Source organism: Hippichthys cyanospilos, chromosome 1, assembly GCF_059441005.1.
Source record: "Hippichthys cyanospilos isolate Australia breed blue-spotted pipefish chromosome 1, RoL_Hcya_1.0, whole genome shotgun sequence".
Taxonomy (NCBI): Eukaryota; Metazoa; Chordata; class Actinopteri; order Syngnathiformes; family Syngnathidae; genus Hippichthys; species Hippichthys cyanospilos.
The window spans coordinates 5879452-5902500 of record NC_142369.1 but is presented as its reverse complement, the minus strand read 5'-3'; the positions used below and the strand labels follow the sequence as shown (position 1 = coordinate 5902500).

At 39.1% G+C, this 23049-nt stretch overlaps 1 protein-coding gene across 6 annotated transcripts in view; it reads right to left on the bottom strand.

The window, feature by feature from the left end:
* Window positions 1–23049, bottom strand: part of nrxn2b (neurexin 2b) — a 444830-nt gene that overhangs the window by 305566 nt on the left and 116215 nt on the right. For all 6 annotated transcript variants that reach the window (XM_088405168.1, XM_088405575.1, XM_088405495.1 and 3 more), the window contains one exon: window positions 8152–8169. In XM_088405168.1, the coding sequence (XP_088261294.1) occupies window positions 8152–8169 (18 nt within the window). The remainder of the gene's footprint in view (window positions 1–8151; window positions 8170–23049) is intronic.

Here is a 23049-nt window from a genome sequence, read left to right as displayed (position 1 = left end):
TTATTCTCTGCATCAAAATGTGTCATTAGCAAACATTTGCTTTTACTTTGAAAAACGATGACCCAATTGAGTCAGTTTCAAAAAGGATGGTGAATATAAAATAACTTAAACTAGAGTGACGTCATTTATTTGTTATTAAGATATGTTGTATGACTAATAAATGCCCCAAATAATTGAAATAAATGCACTTTAAAACAAAATACATAGTTACCAGCAAGATAAAATTGTGTCACAACATCAGCCTTTCTTATCTTGAATGAAATTTTCGAAAGCTGGTTCCGTGCAAGCTCTTACACCCCTACCCATGTAATGACCATGTTTGCATGTGTGATGCTCCCCCAGCAAAATAGATTTGGTGCGCAACTTCTCTTTTTCTCAAATTAAATGACAAAGTTAGCTGTTCACAGGTGATTTGGGGTGTTAGCTAAAATCCTTGGTGCCGATTGGCACTCGGTGGTCCTTATAGGTAGTGAAGCCAAATCCTGGACCTTCTAGTGTTAATCAAGGGGATGATCGATTGATGAATCAATTTTAAAATATTTGATAGTGAAAGCTAGGGTTGGGTTCTGGATGATTATATTTTGAATCAACAACACAACCAATACATTCTTATTTAAAATCGGTTTTAACAAAAACTAACATTCCTAGGTTGTGCAAGAATTTTTTTCAAGGGAGAGTCGATTAATAATTATTTTGACATTTTTTTTTAAACATACAATTAACACTGTCAAAAACACAATTTCTACTTGCTGTCGACTGAAATAGGTAACAGCCAATTACGGCTCACTTGTTGGTCATGTGACATGCAAAAGCTGATCTGTGATCTGATTTGTAGTCGTTACTTGAGCTTTAAACAAAAATAATAATAAAATAATTTTGTCATCTAATTCACTCATTTATTCCCAAATATGTAATTTGTTTTGATGGTTTTAAGAGTTGTGACATTCAATCCCTGTTACTCATTTATATTTATTCAAATATTTTCAAATGTTGGGCCAAAAGAGTGTCTAGTATCGACGAAAAATTGCTAAAAAAATGGATCTTTAAACATCACAGTTAAGTAGTTAGCACCTTTTGTAATCATGCTTTGTAAACCACACATTTAGCATTGTGCTTTTGCAAAATATCAAATTCAAGACATAGCTAATTTTCCAATATTTGGTATGAATAAATGGAATTAACTCGATTTATTGGCCTAATGACAGCCCTACGTATGTCTACACTCATTGTGACAGCAGGGTGGAATATACGTCACCGTTTTCCGGCATTTTATCGAAAAATGTTCCGTGTCCATTTCGAAGGACCAAGTCACTTTCGTCCGCTTAATAAATCTGAAATATTATCATGCGCCTACTACACTGTATAACACCGTTAATTCCTCACAATATAATTGACTCGCGTCATTGCGTTGAACGCACGCGAGAGGTCCTGTTCCGCGGTTTCCTACCGGGACCTCAAGGCATGAATCCCCATCTGACTGCCGGTGACCCCGACCTTGTGTTCTCCATGTTTGCACTGATAACACTCGGGGTCCAGCGGGCCTCATTAATCACCTTGGCGCGCACCGCCTCGACATCTACAGCACGGCGAGAACGTGGTTGCGGCAAAGCCATTTTATTTATTCCCATGTGGAATCTGAAGCGGTGTTTAAAAATGCTGGCGGATTCGTTCGTTCTTAACGACTGGCGTAGGCTGAGTTGAAAATACAAAACGCGCAAGTATGCGGCGTATCGGGCCACGCGTCCCGTTGGGAAGACTTTGGAGCAGGTTGGTCTCAATGGGCTACTGTACTGTTGGAAGCATCCAAAAGTTGCCACTGATCACCGCACCGTGCCGTATTTTCACGGGAATGACGGGAGGTAAGCAATTATAATAAAATGTGTTGCGTTTAATTGCAAAAGGGGGAGGAAAATTAAAGCGCAGAATCAAGGTTTTTGAACAGGCTGAGACTATACTAACGAGATACACTATCATTTCACGATATATTTTTCCTCATTAGTTCCAAAGGTAAGGTTCAAATAAACCCGCACTATGTGAAATCCATAAAGTAAATGCTTATTACATACTGGATATTTTGGTTACACACACACACCATATTTTCTGGACTATAAGCCACACCTGCATATAAACCGCAGCAGTAAACATTGGAAAAATAAAAATAATATATACAATCATAAATATATAAATAAAATAATATAAACTGTATACTTCATATAACATTTACAAGTCACAAATTTACCCACACTTTTATAGAAGCTCTTATTCAAATCAGACTGTTTTTTTTTTTTAAATACTTCTAATAATATATTTTTAAAACCCTTTTTGAGCACAGCCATTGATTCACATCTTTTCAGTTCTATTTCATTGTTGTTCCATAAATTGACACCTTGAACAGAGAACTGTGCGTACACAGTTGCTTGACTGGTGAATTGTCTCCTGGTGGTTAGCAAAAAAATATAAATAAATAACGCAGACAAGCCGCACTGAACTATAAGCCGCAGGGCTCAAATCATGAGTAAAAAGTCGTGGCTTATCGTATGAAAAATAATAGAGCAAAAAAATATAAATTAACGCAGACAATAACTCTTCATTTGTACACAAATGAAGAGACCAGGTTCTATTCCTTGTGTGCTCATTTGACGACATAAGCTGCAAGGCTCAAATCATGAGTAAAAAGTCGTGGCTTATCATATGAAAAATACAGTATATATACTTTTTTTTCCATTCACAGGATTTCTGGTTTATTACAATATTTTTTGTTTATTATTTTTTGTTTATTATTATTTTCATTGACTATGTTTTTCTTTATTTTCATTTTTTTCATAAATGCTTTTTTTTTTTACACTTTTAGAATTATTTTTTCAGGGGGGATACTGTATATATATTCCCATTACAGGATTTTTTTGTTTGGCATATATTTTGTTTTTCCTATTATGTTTCTATATATGAAAAACATTTAGCACATTTTTTTCTTATATATGAAAAATACTTTTGTTTTATATACTTGTATGAGTACTAAAAAAAAAAAAAAAGACCGATTGTTTTAAAGAGAACCCTAGATACGGCAATTTTCTGATAGTCTAATTCCTCTTACCAGTATTGACTGCAGTTGCGGGGACCGATACCTTGAAATCAGGCTTGTATCGGTCCCATATCAATATCTGGTATCAGTACTTGCCCAATTCTGCCAAAAAATTCAAAAAAGGACATTTTTGATCTGTGAATTTAATTTTACTCAATTTTACTCAAGATTTGATATAAGCATCCGATTATCTACTTAGGCCTGGCCTCAGTAAAACTAGATGTTGCTTTCTCATGCTCGCATGCTGCCCTAATGTCCCGGTTCAAGTCCCTTGATGAGTTCCGCTCGTATGTAAGACATCGCGTGGCGTAAATAACGCCTTAAACGGCGCAAATAAGTGGCTCTTTAACACGTTTTCCCAGTCGGAGCGGTTGAGAGCCGGGTCTCCTCGGGCACTAATTATCTCAGGTAGTTCATTAAACAACCGGCGCTACGGAGATGTGACCGCGCGCTCGCCGTTTCGGTCGCGGCCTTTTCCGCGAGCTAACCGCTCCCGTTAGCGGCGGATAACGGAGCCTTTTTATAAGTCTGGCGAAAGTCGCCTCGATCAAGGTGATGAAAGCGGTTGAGAAATGAGGAACGCGAGGATTGGCGGCAGGGATGTTCCTCGCCCGTGTTAGCTGAGAATAAAGCAGCTTACGGAGCGGTATAATGAATTCCCCAACTGTGGATGAATGCATAATAGCAGATGCTGGGAGTTTTAAACAAACAGCTCTAAGCGCCGCCACTTTTGTTTTTGAGGTTTGTCTGACTGTTGCCGTTCTGTGGGGAGAACGCCGAGGAAAACAATGTGTTCTGCTAAGTGCTGCCCTCCACCCAGCGCAGAGCGCTTTATCTTCCAAATTGTGGATGTGCGTCTCGCTGAGCCTTCTCCCGGGGCGAGCGGGCCAATCCTAGCGCGGCGCTCGCGCGGCGTTCAAGGAACGGCGAGGCGGGCTCGGAGAAATAAAAGGCAAACGAGAGATGCTAATCGCCCGTCGGGCGGAGAGCGCTGTTTTGGGACGCCGAGACGGGCAAATGCAGAGAAATATGTTTACATCTCCCCCGATGTCATTTGATGGAGTGGAAAAGGCGTGAAGATGAAGATCTCTGCTCGCAAGCTCGGCTGACTAACGATATTTAGTCCCGGGAGGAAAAGCCTGAGACGCGTTGCATCAGGAGGTCAACCACGACTTGCGAGATCCCCCTCAAGCCCAGATTATTCGTTTGCGTCCACTCCAGTGGACGTTTGTTTTGGATCCATAGATTATGATTGCACAATTAATCCAATTTTAATCGCGGTGGCGATATTGGCTGCCAAGATTAATTCAGGTGATCCTCGACGATATTAACATTTAAAAAGCAGACTACACGTGTCCAATCAAGCACTTTGTCATTCTACCACCAGGGGGCATTGTTTCCCACATGTTTGCATGACAAAAGCCTCTGCTTTTATCATCTTAATATATTATTTATCAGTGTGAAATGACATTGTTTCTCACCTGATGCCTAATATGTAGAGTGCTAGCTGTCAATTGAGACCCAAAATTGGAATAAATTCGGTTTGAAATGACCGAAAATGACATTTTGACTGCTAATTGATTAAAATTTGCATAAAGGTAACTTGTATTTTGCATTGGTTTGCACTCAGCAAGTAAGGTAGCTGTGTTGCCCTGTGTGCCAAGTTTTTGCCATGTCTTGGGTGAATATCTTTAAATTATTATTTACTTTATTCATTTTAGTTTATTATTATTATTATTATTTGTGAGTGTCAAGATTGAATCTCGATAATGAAAAAAATATTTTGTTTGTGGTCAGTAGTTGTAGGCCCAATCAACTCATTTGTGTCCTATGTCAGTTTTGTCTCAACAAGACGATAAAATTGATTGTGTGCCACCCATGACGCATTATTAAAATAGGATGTCCTATACTGAGCACATTAGGACTTGGTAGGGTGGCTTGAATAATTTAAAAGAAATAAATAAAAGTCATCTTAATTGTCCAGAGCCATCAATGGCATTGAAAGAGTTAATAACACAAGCTTGTTTGCGTAAAACTTCAAAAATGATCACCAATGCGGCAGATAGACTTTGAACAGCAAAACTTTTTTTTTTTTTTTTTCCCCAAGTGGAAAAAAAATCCAAGCAGATGCAAAGATTTTCATGCCGGCTCACGCAGCCCGCAGACTTGGACTAATCCAATGTGACTTCCATTTCCTCATCCTGCAAAGCGCAGATGTCTGAATATGCAACTTGTTCGCAAACATGCCGTTGACAGAGTGTAATATGCAGTACCAGTCAAAAGTTTGGAAACAACTTGAAATTCACATAGTGTCGCACACAATAGGAGGTCAAAAGATTTTCCGTAAAACATAGTTGGGAACCAAAGGTCATTCCAGGTCATAAAGCATGAATCATAAATCACAATTACCTATTAGATTCTATACGTAACATTTTCAGTTTTTTCCTGGATATTTTTTTTCCATCCATGGGTTGAAGTAAGAAAAATTAAATGAATATTATTTTAAGGTATTAATTGGGGTTCAAGTCAAAGTGATTTCCACACTTAATTTGTTACATTTTTTTAAAGCCCAAACATTCAATCCCAGGTAGTCATATTTAAACTGGGGCTGCACAATTAATCGAGTTTTAATCGCGATGACGATATTGGCTGTCACAATTAATTAACCTGATCCGCGGAGATATTAACATTTAAAAAGTCAAGCTCTTTTTTTTTAATTACAAGTCAAATCGAAGCACTTTGTCATCCTACCACCAGGGGGCAATGTGTCCAATATGCATGCGTGAAAATGGCTTCTGCTTCCTCACGTAATATAGTATTTACCAGTGTGAAATGGCGTTGAGTTTCTCACCTGATTGCTAATATTTACAGTGCTAGCTATCAACTGAGACCCATTTTGAAAATCCAGATTGGCAAAAAAAATGGAATAGATTCGGTTTGAAGTGACCGAAAAGGCAATTTTCACTGCTAATTGATTAAAATGTTCTTAAAAGTCGATGGAATTCCCAGTAGATTTCTTGATAATTAGATTTGTTTCTACTCGTAATGAATGGCTAATTCAAGATGGAAAAGTAAGCTGATTCGTATTATATTAAAAATCCAGACATTCATGCATGTGTGCTTCAAAATCACATTGCTAGATTGAACAAAAATAAATCATAATGCATCTCTGGTATTGTTCAGGAGCCGTAAAATATGTGGAGGTGGGCCTTATCCATCACGTAGTTTGGGGACCGCTGGTCTAAATGATTAAAAATAAATAAATGAATCATTTTTTTTTTCTTCACAATATTGATGAGTAAAGCATGAATCTACAATTTTAATAATGAAAATCACTGAATTAGAAGATGTTTCCAAAAGTCGGACTGGTACTTTAAATAATTAAATTTGATGGAATATGCATGTGATGTGTATGACTTATTGGCTCATCACAAGCAGCGGACTGTATTAAGTCGTGCTATTATACATTCATAAAGAAGACTCACAAGAACCTAATTATCGAAAAAAGAAGTAACTCTGACCTCAGCAAAAATCCAAACGGGGAAGAGCTTCAGGCATAAATTTTAAACTCTGCTCATCTCGTTTCCTCGCCGTTTTTGAGCGAGGCGCCGATACGTTTCATTAGTCCGTCCGTCCCGTCATCTTATCCCGGGCCTTTTCCTCGTACTCCACCGCGCCAGCCCCGCAATCCAAATGACGTGCTAATAGAAAGCTAGTCTGCTGTGAAGTGTCAGCATATACGCCGGAACAGTCCCACATACAGTAAAATACGGAACAGACGTTTGTCCTCCTGCTTAGTAATAGCCACACACGACGCGGCGGCATAACAACCTTGTAAACAAAATTAATGAAACACATAATGGCGGCCGTGCTCAAGCAGTGTGTGCCACAAAAATTTACATTTACATTGGAAACCAACGCAGCTCGACACTCTAGGACATTGGCGGGAATTAACGTTGCCACTCTGCACAGAGAAGTCCAAGGTAATACATATATATATATATATATATATATATATACACATATATATATATATATATATATATATATATATATATATATATATATATATATATATATATGTGTGTGTGTGTGTATAAAAATCAGGATTATTTTGGTCAATATTGAAATCACGATTATTAATCCCAATTATTCATCATGTTGTGTCAAACAGTATATAAAGAAGCACTTGACACATGACACTTGCAAATAATATTAAAATATTATTATTAATATATAAATAAAGTAAATAATAATTGATGGCAAAAACTTGGCACATGGGGCAACACAGCTAACTTATTTGCTGAGTGCAAACCAATGAAAAAATAAGTTTACTTAGAACCAAGCTAATTATTTTTGTTTACGTACATTTTTATCAATTAGCAGTCAAAATTTTACTTTTACGGTGATTTCAAACCAACTTTATTACAATTTTTTGCCAAACGGCTTTTTCAAAACGGCTCTCAATCGACAGTTTGCATTGTAAACATTAGTAATGACGTGAGAAACTCAACTCCATTTCACACTGGTAAATAAATTATTAGAGTGAGAAAATAAGATGATTTCGTCATGCAAAAATGTGGAAAACATTGCCCCCTGGTTGTAGGGCTTGATTTGACTTGTAATAAAAAAAAAAGCTTGAATTTTTTTAATGTCAAAATTGCAGTTGCATTAGCTTAATTAATCGTGGCATCCAATACTGTGATCGTGATTAAAACTCAATTAACTGTGAAGCCCTAATATATATATATATATATATATATATATATATATATATATATATATATATATATATATATATATATATATATATATATATATATATATATATATAAAAACATGTACAGTGTATACATATATACAGTAATGAAGTGTATACATACAGTATATACAGTAATGAGAATTATATAAAAACAGACATGCGTTTTGAAAAAGAAGATAATTTTTTAAACGGCAGGAAATAACCTGCAGGTCTCAAAATGTCATCATTGAGGAAGCACAGGCACATTTAAATAACAAGCCAATAATGGCGCACTGAAAGGAAATGAGTAAGAAATGAGTCGTCTTACCGCTTTGAGATGAGTCACCTGAAAAAGAAGAGAGAAAAGAAAGATGAATATGTTGCTTCAAAAAACAAAACAACATCAACAAACAAACAAAACGAAAAAAGAGAGCACAGGGTGTTGCAATGATTCCACACAGGAAGCCACAAAATGAAACAACATCAAAACGCTGTCCAAAAACGACCTTTGTTCAAATGACTACCATTTGCACATCTAGCTTCCAATAGATAACACAATCAAATTAGTTTTCTTCTCAAAAGCGACCGAATTTAATGGCATGGATAATGGTAAAATTATGACAACCCATAATTAGAAACTGCAATTCAGAAGGGTAAATAAATCATCTCTCTTAATTGCTCTTGGCCACACATCTCGTCCATATGCATTATTTCTTAGCAACTTGAATAATAAATAACTCTTTCAAATTGTAACTGTCAGTCAAAATTCATTAGTCAGATAGTGTCCATCAAAGTGAAATTAGCATAGCTACACCAAGCAACTGTAAAGAAAACTTCAGCTGTAACTTTAACATCCATTGCCTTAGCTTCGATTTATTCATTCAAATCATACTTAAAAAGAAAATAACACAAAAATCGCTTCATACTCAACTCCGAAGTATTGCTTTTTTACTTTAGGTCTGTACAATAAATGCCCTGAGCAAGATTGTGTGCAGTATGCAGTTCAGTTTATAAAACCATAACTCACAACGATGATTTACCAGCTGTTCTCAGTGCCATACATCAAAGACATTCCTCCCTTAAATAAATGGTCAATACTGTAAGTCCCCAAGTATAAGACGTAATTGTGTATAAGACCTAATTTAAGGGTAAAATTCTATGTTACCGTGCCTAGAACGCACCAACAATTTGGTGATAGCATACGATAAAATACGGACAACAGTGCAAACCATCAATAGGAATTGGAATAAAATGAAATGTACTAACACCGCCATTGACTACAGTACCACTAAGAGGTGAATGCTAACGGAGTACGTAAAATAGGAAACAGAAATACGATGCGGGCTTCCAGATTAAAAGCGCAAAATTCCATAATAAGTCATAAGTAAACAAATAATTGGAGAGCTTGAAGAATACAGAATAAACCTCACATTTGTAATTTATTCAAATTTTTTTGTTTTGATATTTGTTTGTTATACATTAATTGTCATAAATCAGTATTTACCTCCATTCTCTCTCGCACCAGTCTGTTCAGTTTCCGAGTACATTGATTTACATCAAAGTTTCTAACCTGCTCTGCTACAAGAATCGGTCTCGTCTTGAAAGTTACTGTAATGTCCCTGCATGTGAACAAGGACAGACTCGGACGTCGGTTCGGTATGCTTGCTTCTTTTAATGATAATAACGCGTTAATAATGCTAACACAGCTGCTGTTCGCCCCAATTTATGGACTGCATACTAACAGCCAACTGACTTGCGCCGTCTAGCTTGTCCCATTACCGTAATTACTGTAAAAATAGGTCCGATAGAGATACGCATCTTTACATCATAACTCGGTTTATGTGGCTGACGGATGAAATCTCCCTCGCTCAAAAAAATATGTGAATAACAATAATCTTTAAATTAGCATTTAAAGAACATACCCATACTTTTGGCTTCGATTTTTGGTACAAAAAAAAAAAAGTGTCCTAAGTTTGGGAAAATACGGTATGTAAGCTTGCATCCTGCTAAGACTGTGTTTACACTTCCATAAATTAAAAAATGAATTTAAACACGTCTGAAATTTGGGAGCTTTAACTTGGTGAGGCGACAAACAATCACAGAGAGCGACAGTGGTTACGATTACAAAAACGAAGACGAAATCTAATGTTCCGTCCGTCTCAGTTTGTCAATTTTAAACTATTTCCGTCATCCGGCGGTCCGTCGGCCCGTTTGTGACCGAGAAACCGTACCGACGAACTGTCCACCTCTGGTATTTATTAGTTCGCCGCCGCGGCGAGAGGTGACCGGAGGAGGCTCTGTTGCCAGGTAACCGCTACGGAGACTCAGCCGAGTGGCTGGCCTTGCTGGAGGAGTGCGTGGTCCCACTGAGCTGCTCTTCCCAGAGAGCTTAAGAGGCTCTCGAGATGGAACGGGACGCGCCATCAAAACAGTCAGCGCGGCTTTCGCAAATGGAGTGCAATCGCAGACAAAGGAGAATGGCACAATTCCAGAAACGAGTCAAAATGCTACACGGGGCTAAAATGCTACCGCTGTTTGTTTATATCGCGTTAAATGACGGGAGAGGCGGAACTGCCTAAGTGAGGTTCACATATTTGACAAACTCATTTAAAGGTGTTTACACTTTGAACGTACAGTGGGCCCCCAGTTTACGAGATTAACCCGTTCCGCCGTTGGTATCGTAACGCGAATTCGCCGTATGGCGTATCCAAACCTATGTTAATTAGCTAATGCGTTTAAAACTCCAGGTAAAAACATCAAGATTGTTTATACAGATGAAAAATTGGCATCAAAATAGTATAGGAAGTGCTACTTATGTATAATATGTATGAAATATAAAATTAGTAACAGAATACTTTAGTAAGTGCTATCTAGATTTATTATACATGTATACAATTAAATACCATCATAAATAAAAACAGTTATAAAGGTTTTATTTACCTTTGAGCAACATGACATGTTTGAAAAAAGGCTAGGCTAAGCTAGGCTAGGCTACCCTTGCTAGGGAATATGGCCACAACAAGCTCAAATCACATCACTACAAATAAATCATTTATATATTTAATTATATATATATATATATATATATATATATATATATATATATATATATATATATAGCACTTACTATACTATTTTGTTACTCATACTATTTTGTTTACTATACTATTTTGTTACTCATTTTTAACATGCATACACAATTTTGATGTTTTTATCTGGGGTTTTATACGAATTAGTTAATTATCATTGGTTTCGATTATATATATATATATATATATATATATATATATATATATATATATATATATATAGCACTTACTATACTATTTTGTTGCTCATTTTTAACATGCATACACAATTTTGATGTTTTTATCTGGGGTTTTATACGAATTAGCTAATTATCATTGGTTTCTATTGTCCGCCATACGACGATTTCGCCTCACGATCCCGACCGCTAAACAGATTACTTTCGGGGTCCCCTGTACGTTCAAATGAGTTTGCCCATCAAAAATGTTTAGGCCACATTGGCAGTCCGGCGCTTCCATAACAAACAATTTTGGAAAAGTGGGGAGCCGTTGGGGGTTTTGAGAGCACATCTGGAGAAGAAACTGCTTCATGCAAGCACTCTGATGTGACACTGCTCCTCGCAAACACTGATCGTGTTTCCAGCACCGTCGCTCTCCTGGACGGCGGTCCTGGCCCTAATCCCCTGGACTCGATGCTGAGGCTGCAGCCTGTTAATTCGCCAAATCCCCTTTTGCTGCTCTTTGCTCATACCTCTCCTCTGATATCAAGTGCCTCTCAACGGGATCTGGTAACCCCCACATCGACATGGAGATTGTCCGTGGAATTTTTTAGGAGTGGAATCCAAGCAGTCTATTTTTGTTTTCGGAATAAGCTCCTCTTTCTGCATCCATATTTGATAGCTTATTTCATGAAATGATTTGCTTCCCTACCCTCACCGCCTAGCCGCCACCCCCCTTTTTTTTTTTTTCTCCACAAAGGGGCTCTGCAATTTGCAGCCAGAAAGCCAATGTGTAATTTGAGGTTGCCAGAGCGTGCCAGTCAAATGGAACAACACTAAAACGCTGGATGTGACAAAATGTTTTTTTTTTTCTTTCCAACAAAATAGAGATTGCATGGATAAGTATTCAAATGACCGTGGAGCCGTGTCACTCAGACTTTGGTTTTAAACTGTCCAACGTGTCATGTTTTTATACATTTGGGAGAACAAGAGTATTTAAAAAGATTTTCCACATGATTTATGTAAAAAGCTTCGAATAGAAGCTTGTTTAAATAGCTCACAATAAACAGCGCAGTCTATTTTTTTTTAAAGTGTTGTAATTCAATTTGACGACCGGCGATACGATCAACAAATATAATCAGCGGCTAGTTGAACGCTTTCTGCTCATAAACGCTCCAAAGCGCCTGATCGTATAAATGAAAATCGTAAGTAACACCTGATGATGCCTGTCAGACTCTGTGAGAAGTTCCAGCAAGTATCCACAAGCTATAAATTAAAAATCTGAAGAGGAAAATGTTCAGGGGATTGAAATGCGGAGCCGTCAATGTGGAGTAAACATTTTTCACCGTCAAACTTGGTCCCAAAACATTTGAACGTATTTGAAGGATAAAAGTTACAACATAGCACGTTTTCCATGTCATAAAGCATAAACTCGAGCATGAGAAAAGTTGTATTTTTTCTTTTTTAAACAATTGAACTACAGCGCGGGTATCCAACTCAAGGCCAGGGGGCCAGATCCGGCCCGCCACATGATTTTATGTGGCCCACGAAAGTAAATCATTTCAATTTCCACGATCCCTTGCTAAAGTAATTTCCAAAATTTTAACTTGTTATGTATAGCAAAGAATAAATTCGAGATTTTGCAATATTTTGGCTTGTTTTGTTACAGTAACTTCAACAATAAATCAAGAAACTCTTTTCCTTTACTTCTGATTTCAAAAAGTCATCTTTTTTTTCCCATAATGCCACAGGGTATGTGCACGGACAAGACTGCGCCCAGGGGCATTATCGAAAACGCTCCGTTTTTTGGGGTTTTGGGGCTTACAGGGGTTGCGCCAACTGGTCAAAATTTATATAAAATTAACCGTTCTACTAAGGTAGACACAGATGAATAGACAGGTTGTGATGGATTTTTATAATTATTGATATGCGGGCTTGCTCCCCAACAAAACAATAGTTTTTTGCATTGATATTTACTTTGGTCTTCCACTTTTCATCTGTACTCATTTCATTCACACTTCCCACCAACAATTTACACCGTAGAACTAACAAACATAAAATAAACATTAGCTAGAGCTAACGTTGTACATGTTCACATAAAAACACATAAGTAACACCACTTTGGCCTGACGTTAGCATTGTCGTTAGCACTCTGGCAATGACATCACACAGGAAGCACTTTGCATGACTCCAAACTAAACTTAAGTAAACTTCAGGTTCTAAATAATCCAAGAAATAAATAGTGATGCTCCTGTGGACTTGTAAATGATTCACGGATCACTGGAAATGCAAAATAAAAACATACAAATAAAACATCCTAAAAAGGTGTCTCTCTCAGCACTCATCACCAACACACCAGCAACATATCAAGGAAAACAAGTGAACTGTATTCATAATGTCAACTGCTATACTTAATGATTAATTTAACGGGTTTAGGAGTTTTTTTTATTATTCATTGCATGATATTTTGATTATTGCGCACTAATGTAATTCCAGTATGTATTTGTTACCGTTTCATTTATTTATTCATTTTTGATCATTTAATATTATTGATTTAAAGGACTTCTGAGCATGTTTGGAGGGTTGGAACGGATTAGGCTATTTACATGTAAAAAGCGGCTCTACTTATGAAAGATTGACGTAACAAAATCACTTCCGAAACGAATTACTTTTGTAGCTAGAATTAACACTGTATGTTTGAATGAATTTGCCTGTCAAAAATGCTTTACTCCACATTGGAAGCGGCACACTTCTGTATCAGCAACGTAGTGACATATTCTCCTGAGACCTGGGCTAGTCATTTGTGTCCACCGTTGTCCAATTTGTTTCAGCAAGACGGCAATGTTATTTGCATTCCACCCAATCACATGGCATATCAATGAAAATACCCATTTAATAGAGTATCTCCAATGAGTGGAAAATTATAGGCCATAAACAAATGTCCACAACAGTGGACACGAATGCAAAAGCAGTGGATGAAAACAGAACATGAAGGGCACCTTGAATGTTCTTCAAAAGGTTCCCGCGTACATTTCCGGGAGTTCAGTCTTCAAATGTGGGACTCAGGCTGTACTCCTCCACCAGGGTTAATGGTGCGTAGTTACAACTCCAATGCTTGATTAAATTACTCATTTGAGACTGGTATTAGTCAATTAATCTACCAATTAATTGGCTGGGTCAAAGGGATTCTAACTTGCCGTTGGAGTTTACAGCCTCAGGATGTTTTATCAAATTTGATTTTTGCAAAAGTGAGCACCCTCAAAGTCCTTTATTATCACGGCTAAAAAAAACGCTTTGACGGTAGGGATCGCTTACCGTCGTCACGGATGGCAATTTCCGACAAGGAGCTTTAATGTTATTCCGCTTGCCTCATTGCCTGCGCCGGCACGCTTGGGCGAGCAAAACACCGCTCACCTCCTGCGGTGTGTGTTGTACCAAAATTAGTATGAGGTTAGCTCAGGTGGACAACTAATAGCCGAGTTTACCAAGTCTTCACCCGAAATCTCCGCTCGTCGCTAACGGTTTTGGATATACAATACCGGTCGCAAATTCCGGAGCAAGATTTTCCCCTTAGAGTCGAGTAAGACATTTGCAAAAGTGAAACCAAGATAAAAAACGCCGGACTGACATGGCGCCCTCCCCGAGGCGTCGTCTTGCGCCGCTTTATGAGTTTCCCCCGGCTTGGCATAGTGTATCTTAATATGCGCGCCCTTCTCGAAATCCCCTTTATTCAATTAGAAGAGTCTAATTTGTGCGTCAACATATTTCATTAGGCTGTCCTCCTCCCTCGCTGAAGGGATTAGCTTCTCCTTCCTTTTTATTTACTACGTGCGGAAACATCACATTCCTGCAGGAGAGGGAAAGTCAGAGCAATTATTTTTGCGCATGACTTTACATCTAAGTCTACCCTCCAGTGTTTTTCCCCCCGATGTAACAATATTAAATGAGCGGACATTAACTTCCCTCTACAGCTATCAATTTAGCCGCAATCTACATTTCCATATGACGGCGCTAAAATCCTGGCTGGGATTCGTTTATTGTACAGAGTATTCATGGCTCATGTGTGACATTTTTTTTTTGTCACAGACACTATAAGTCGCTGGTCATAACTTCAGATATTTACGCAAAAAGATGGTACAGTGATCAATCGTTTTCCACGGTTAATGAGGACCGGAACTCCTCACGTTAAGTGAAAAACTGCAGAGCAGCGTTCCCCCGATGTGATTTTCCATGGTGACCAATCACGTGTTTTATAGGTGTGCCCGAGAGCCGTGCTAACCAAAGTCACACACGGTGTTGACAGAGACGATTTTCCGCGTCGCAAAGCTCTTATTGTGATTTGTTTTGTAATAAATCTGAATTTCAAGCGGAAACTCTGTTTGGTAAGATACAGGCTTCACTTTAATTAGAGAGCCGGGCTACGCTAATATAACCGCGGCTCTCCGTTAGACTAGGCGCGAAGTAGCGAGGGATCACTGAATATCAAAGTTTTTTTTTCTCGTCTTTATCAATTTTTTTCTAACTTTTGGAACTGCCTGCTTACAATAACAGCTTATCCTATCTTCAACAAATCGAATGTGCCAGCATGTTTAGCATATTTTAAACATAACACCCGCAGAATAGTGCAGTCAAAAAGCAGTTCAAAGTCAAATAGTCTGTATTTATTTGTCTGTAATTGGTACATGCAGCAGCCACTTCAACCCGTGGGCCTGGAAGGGGGCTCCTCCCACCTGTGGTCCCTTGTGAAGGTTTCTGATTTTCCCCAAATTGGGGTTTTTGAGCTAGCTATAGTATCTCTCTTTCTTTCTGTCTGTCTGTCTGTTGTTAACACAGCCACTGGTTACCAGATTGACTTCGATGAAGAAATGAATGGTAAAATATTGGCATATCCGACAAAGAGATTTTACTGAAAATTTTTTTAAAAAAATGACACCGCATTAATACGCATTATGACAATCTCTCAGCTACAGCTGAAAAATGAGCTGTAGCAAAAGTGACTCTCCTGTTTATGTTTATATTTGCATGCATGTATTAAGAGTACATTTTCTCACAGTCTGCTTCATGTAAAGAAAACTTTAAAAACTGGAAACTTTATATTTGGCAGTCTATTACATTACAAATATTGCAAAAATCTTGTTCTCATTGATTCAATTTACCGTATTTTCCGCACTATAAGGCGCACCTAAAAGCCTTATTTTGTTTTCAAAAAGCTGACGGTGTGCCTTATAATCAGGTGTGCCTTACATATGGATCAACATTGAGATTGGGATTGGTAGATGGGGAATGAAGTGATAAAGTAAACTTTACCTGTTTCTTTTGTGTGTTTACAGTTGAACAAGGTTGCTCATATTGACATTGACTTATTATGCTATTGAGAGTTTAGAGTTATTATTTGAGTTATTATTGTTATTACTTTGAGTATTACGATATTGTGATTAAAAATGTTTTAAACTATGTCATTAATTGAGGGTGCGTTTTATAATCTGGTGCGCCTTGTATTTGGAAAAAGTTTTAAAATATGTCATTAATTGAGGGTGTGCCTTAAAATCCGGTGCGCCTTATAGTACGGAAAATACGGTAGTCAGAAATCTTGTTTTACGGGAATTTCTCCTATAATAAAGGATACTTTAGAATGCGCCTACTCCCAATGGCTGCCCTTGAAGCTTCCTTTGGAAAACTCTTTAGAAAATGTTACAATTAATGAAATGTCAAACGAAACAAGATAAGTGCTGCGATTGCTCGCTGATGTTTTTTTTTTTTTTTTTTTTTGGGGGGGGGCATACGCAGTTGTTGCTTTTGTATTTATTTATTTCTGCGAGTCATTAGTCATCCCAACAGCGTTCCTCACCTCGCCGCCTTATCTGGCGTACACCTCCATCTCCTGCTATATGTCACCCATCTCACGCTCCACCCTCCCCTTACCCCCCAGTGCCCTTAATTACAACTTGTAAAACCCGACCTGGATCCAATTCCCACACTCCAACCACACTGCCCCTGAGATGAATGCCCCACTGGCCAAATTTGATTAAGTTCTGTTGAAATTATGCGTATCCGCGTGCATGTGACATTTTTTAACATTTGGGAACTGTTGACATAGTAGCAGAAAAGGGAAAAACTTGTGTTTATCGGTTCTGAACTGAAAACGAATACCTAAACGCTTGAAGTCAACATGTGAATTCAACGAGAAATAATCCGCATTTATTTATTATTTCAATGATTTATTTGATTTATTTCAAATCGTGTTTCAGACCGCATGATAAATGTTTCAGACATGTTCACCTTTCTGGTAGCCTTGACTCAACGTACTCATCACACCATACAAATTACATGGGTCCCTTGTGCATTTATATATATATACTGTATATTATAACATGAAAAAGTCTCGCCAAACAAACATGTTTTGAACTGTTGTTGTTGACAGACATTTTGCAATATTCAGTCGCTTAGAGGCGGGTATTCATTTTCACAGCGCTGTATTCTTAATGGGGCAAAGGTAGCGCAATAACATAAGAGGTAGGCTTACTTTGCTCTTGAACCTTGGTATATTTTCGCCTTCACCACTGCATCAAATGTTGAATAACAGCCAGTGTACCGTTGTTTACATGCTACGTGTTTATTACATGGTTGACGATAGCAGACCAGCATCTTAGTGACGCAGTGACACCGACCAATAGCAGACCAGCATCGTAGGGACGCCGTGATGAGGCCAGGAGCAGACCCGCAAATTTGTAATTATTCTTGATGCCGTAAAGCGTGAAAACTGCCATAAAGAGAAAAAAACGTAGTATTCCACTTTGTAATGTGAAAAAAACTTAAGGCGGGGACGCTGTAACCCGGGGATCCACTGAACTTTCACGTTCACGTCATGCCGGAACTAGAACTGGGAACTCCTACTTCTGTGAATAAGATTAATGGGAAATGTAGTCAAACTGTAATGATCTCAGCAATTCTGGTGATGCGTTTCCAATGTGGGAATCTGCTAGCGCAGCGTTATAAGAGGCAGGCTTGAAACTTGACATATTTTCACCTTCGCAAGTGTATCAAACCTTGAATAAGAGCCAGTTTGACGTTATTTACGTGGCACATGCTCAATACACGGTTGCCAATATTCTGCCAGTGGACAAAGTTAGCAAACTCATGCTTCTGGTGGCGTGTTTCCAAAGTCGTTTCAGTTTCAGGTTGTAGACTGATGTCAGACTGATATCTGATATAAGTATTGAATTTGACGACCCCTAGTAACTTGTCATTTGAAGCAGATGATGATGTGGAAGAGGTCATCGTCCTGGACAGTGCCAAAAAAAAGTGTGAAAGGTGCAGAAAAAAAATGCCGTTGAAGAGTGTTGACCGCACGCATGATTCACGCTGTCACTTTCTCCAAGTGAAGCTGCCAATAATGGCACGTGCCTCGCCTCGGAAACGCCGCGGCGCGCTTCCGACCGATCCGAAGAGTGGCAGCTCGACGGACCGGCAACGACCTTCACACACCTCACCGCTCAAGGTCCCGTGGCGTAGCCTCCGCCCAGCCCTGTCAATCAACATCAGCCCGCCGACTGTAATTACGCCATTTAAATGGACTACTCGGCCACAATAATGAACTCTTGAGATTGGCGATTAGAACGGTCGCAGACGTAGAAACTTTTCAATGTTCTTTTAGCTCTTCATTTTAGAGGGAAAATTCATTTAAAATAAAGCGTTTCCCCTTTCAAAAGTGTGGTCACACAAAACGCAGCCGGTCTATATAGTGGACTCAGTGAGCTAGATGGCTATCGTGACCCGGACCTAGTCTATTACATTGCGGGTTAGATACAGATCAGGCTCGATACTCCCTTCATTTCCCAGGCGGTATCTTCAAGGAGATCTACATTAGACCTGCTGGAAGACTTTCTGCTAGTGCTCGCCTAATTTTATTCTCAGCATCTACCTGACTCCTGAAATACAAGAAATTTGATCATAGTTTTCATGGCGACCGAATAACCCAGCAGTGAAAGGGATCTGCAATCTCAGAGCTGAGTCGTCTCCCAGCTGAGAGGCTGTGGGTTCGAACCCCTGACCATCAAGTCCGTGTCAAAGTGTCCTTGAGCAAGACACTGAACTGCCAGTTGCTTCTGATGCTTTGTCATCAGTAGGTAAAGGAATAGTTAGAGTCAAGCGCTTTGAGTACCCAAGGTAGAAAAGCGCTATACTGTACTGTATGAGTGAAAGTTCGTTCATCACGGAATTTAGATCCTTCGAATAACTTCCGTAATCATCGCTTTTTAACAACGGTTTCACTGAATGTCTTTATCGATACGTTTCTTTATATTTTTTCCTTTTTTAGACCAATACGAGTGCTCGACTCTTGAGCGGTCACAGATAATAAGTACAATTTTAAAGAAAAGTCATCTCGCTATCGATACCTGATATCTGTACGCTTGTTGTCGACCGAGGTCCGTCCCCTGACAAGGAAAGTCTTGCCCTTAGAAGACTTGCTTGCTATCATAGCTTCCTTGTTATTGAGAATTGTACATATTGTCGAGCGGTTACGACCATACTCACTAGCAAGGTTAACTAAGCGTGCGCCTCCTTCGTATTTTTTTATTATCTCCTGCTCCGTTTCTATTCTATTTCTATCTAATAAGAGCAATAGCATATCGGCGTTTCTGTGACATGCGAGAAAAGTTGTTTTTGTTGATGCAGCAAAGCGAAAAAAATAGTGCGGACACACTGACCAGCATGTTGGATGGTTCGTAAGACGAAAGGTTTGTGCGTAAGAGGGGGACAAAAAGGTTTGTGCGTAAGAGGGGGATAAAAAAACGCCGCGGTCCACGTCGTAAAATGAAAAATATGTAATACAGGGGGTTTGTAAACCGGGGGCCCACTGTATACACGCTGAAAGTTAAAATAATCAGAAAATATCATCCAACTGGCTGATGTTTGAAGGGCAGCCCGATTATCTCATGGGAACAACTTTCTAGGTAATTATTTATTGGGATATTTTTGTAAAAAGCCATATTTTTGGTGGGGTGGGGAAACGTTAGCCATTTCACCTTATCTTTCGCCTGCCCAGCGTGCGGCGTTGGAAATGCTCCTCCAGACGGCAAGATAGAGATCAGCGGTGACTGAGGCCTGGGGTTCGTCCTTGCATCAGCGATGAAGGACAGCGGCAGCTTTAAGGAGACTCGACATTGATTTTTGCTGGCCCTGTTATATGACGGCTGACGTGACAGCTCGCGATCATTAACGGGGGCCGCGGCCTCCGTTAAATACAGGCCTGGTTACTTTTTGCTTCACGTTCATGCACAAACGCCCGAGGGAAGCAGGGGCATGCAAATCAGATTTTTTTCTTCCAGAAAAAAAAAAATAAAAAAAATCAGGTAATTTGCTAACGCGTCAAATGTTCTAAATAGGTTTATCGATTTTCTCCCTTTTTGGTCCATCCACACGGGAGCAAACCATATTAATCCTGGAAACAAGGTGATCAATATAAAATGGCTGGCCGGGCAATGTTTGATGAATAATCAGCTGGTTCCCTGTATAACCGATTTGTATTTGCATGTGTCCTTTGTTCAAGTTACCAGCTTGGTGATATCATCTCGCTCGAAAAGGCTCCCATACATGTTGCTTACAGACTAAGACTAATCCCTTTGGATCGATAATGTCTTAATGTGTGTTTTCACATTCATCTGGTACTTTCTATTATCTGGATGCGCGTGTGGCTGTTGACAAGATTACGGCTTGAAATACACAGCGAGGACAAACTTTTATGGATAACATTAGCTGTAGAGTGTAAGGGGACAAATATGGGGCGGCTTAAGTCTCGGGACCATTGGGATGAACTTTAGGGGTGAAATGAATGTAATCGAACATAAGTATAAGATTTGGTTTTTCGCTTAGCACCTAGTTTCTTTGGAACAAAGACTCTTTCACTTATCATGTTGCTAGAATGAGATGGCCTTGAAAGATGTGAGTTCAACAACAAATGTATGTCATTTTTTACTTGAAAACTGTAAAATGTATTAAAATAATAGAAAGAGCTAACAAGTAGCATACGTCACCATCGTCTTAAAATTGCAACCACTGATATAAAGTAGTCCATTTTGGTAGAAATGAGGGTTGATTTGCTAAGCTTCAACATATCTGTTTTGTTCCTCCTCTCGATCTACCAAAGCGTTTTGTTTTAGTGTTTTATTTTCGGGCCCATTTTACCTGAATGTCTCTTATTTGACTTGTCACTGATAGCAAATAAATTGCTGAGTTGACATTGTTTAGAGCCGAAAGCACTTTTTTCCACTGACGAGATCCTGCAGACGAAATCTCACCACGATGAGATTTCGGTTAAAAACGAGATTTGACCAGCGAGATTAAAACAAACATGGATGAATTGGTAAAAAAGTTCATAAGTGGTTGTATTTATAAAAGAATAAATGGACAATAATTAATATTTTAATGCCAAAAGCGATGTGTCTGCGTTGCTTTTGCAAAGTATACATCTGGGACGCAGGCAAATAAGAGTACTACTCTAGTAATATGAGTATATCGCTTCAAAAAATTCTTGAGGCAAGCAAGAATATAGATTTTTGTACTGATTGACCATTTATTCAATCGAATTTACACTTTTTACATTATGATATCCAAATATTCATAGCTGTAGCCCTGAACTTAACTTTGGCCTAAGAAGAAAAACTGTTTGAAAGTCAAATTCTATTCAGGTCTTTTCAATTTACTTCAATAAAGACACAAGCATATAAAAAACTAGCTAAATCAAACGGTCAAGTGGATGGCGACAGTATCTATCCCGCAGGTCTTTTTACCATGCTGTCCGTCTGATTTAGTGCCTGTGTTTTCACATCTGCGTGAATGAGGCTCAAGACTGAAGGGTTGGAGTTAAAGCAAAGTGATCTTTGCCCGCATGAATCATAGAATAAAAGAAAGGAAGCTTCTCTCTCTCACTCTCTCTCTCGCTCTCTCTCTCTCTCTCTCTCTCTCTCTCTCTCACACACACACTCTCTCGGAAAAGGTCAGAACACTCACTGACTCCTGCTCTTGTTCACTCCTTTCGATTTTATGAACTCAGCGTTGACACTTCCCTTTTTCTTTTCCTGCGGACAATTCTGACTGAGCGTCCGGTGGCGTCCAAAGGTCAACAAATGAGGAGAGCAAAACCGAGAGGGGGGGAAGACAGTCCTCACTTGGAGGCCAGCAGCACAGAAAGGTCAACAGAAGGAGAGAGCCATGAGGAAGTGTTGCCAATGGGACTGAAGGATGGCACGGAAAAAAAACAAAACGCGTTAGAAGCCGGTCGCAAATGATTTGAGCGTTTGAGACAAACGGCGAGCCGCGGCGCACGGTGAACGAAGCCTGTGAAGGGACTGGACATGAAAACGGTCATCGGAGAGATCACAACAACAGCAGACGTGTTTTCTTCTGAGATCCAGCAGCTATTACGTGAGCTATCTCGAAAACCTGAACGAGAGCCCTTTAAAACTCACAAGATTGCCAAACAATCGGAATGTCAGCAGAGTGGTGATGGAAACTCTGCACATTCAACACAAACACTTTCACGTTGAAGTGTCAGTGAATGACCGGCAAACACGATCCCAACGAAAACTTTTATTTTCTCGTCGAACAAGCGGAAGGGATAGCAGAAGAGCGTTACCTTCAGCCCCGGGGTGAGTGAAGTCATCGGGGTCAAAGTTGGTCAGGGGATGAAGGTCCAGGACGTTAGCCATAGGACAGGACAAGGGGTGGGACACACATTGGTGATCGCGGTGGAAAAACACAATGGCACAAGGAAGAGGGCGGAGGGGTGAGATGCGAGGAGCATTTCGGGGGAATACGTTCCAAGGGTTTGAAAAAAAGATGGGGGGGATTCGAATGGTACAGAGGAAAGGTCAGAAAAGGGTAAGAAAAAGAAAAGCTGTTCAAAGGGCTGAGGGGAAGGAGTCAAATCCTCGGGGGTCAAGAAAAAAAAAAAAAAGAAAAGAGACCCAAACAAAAAGGAAT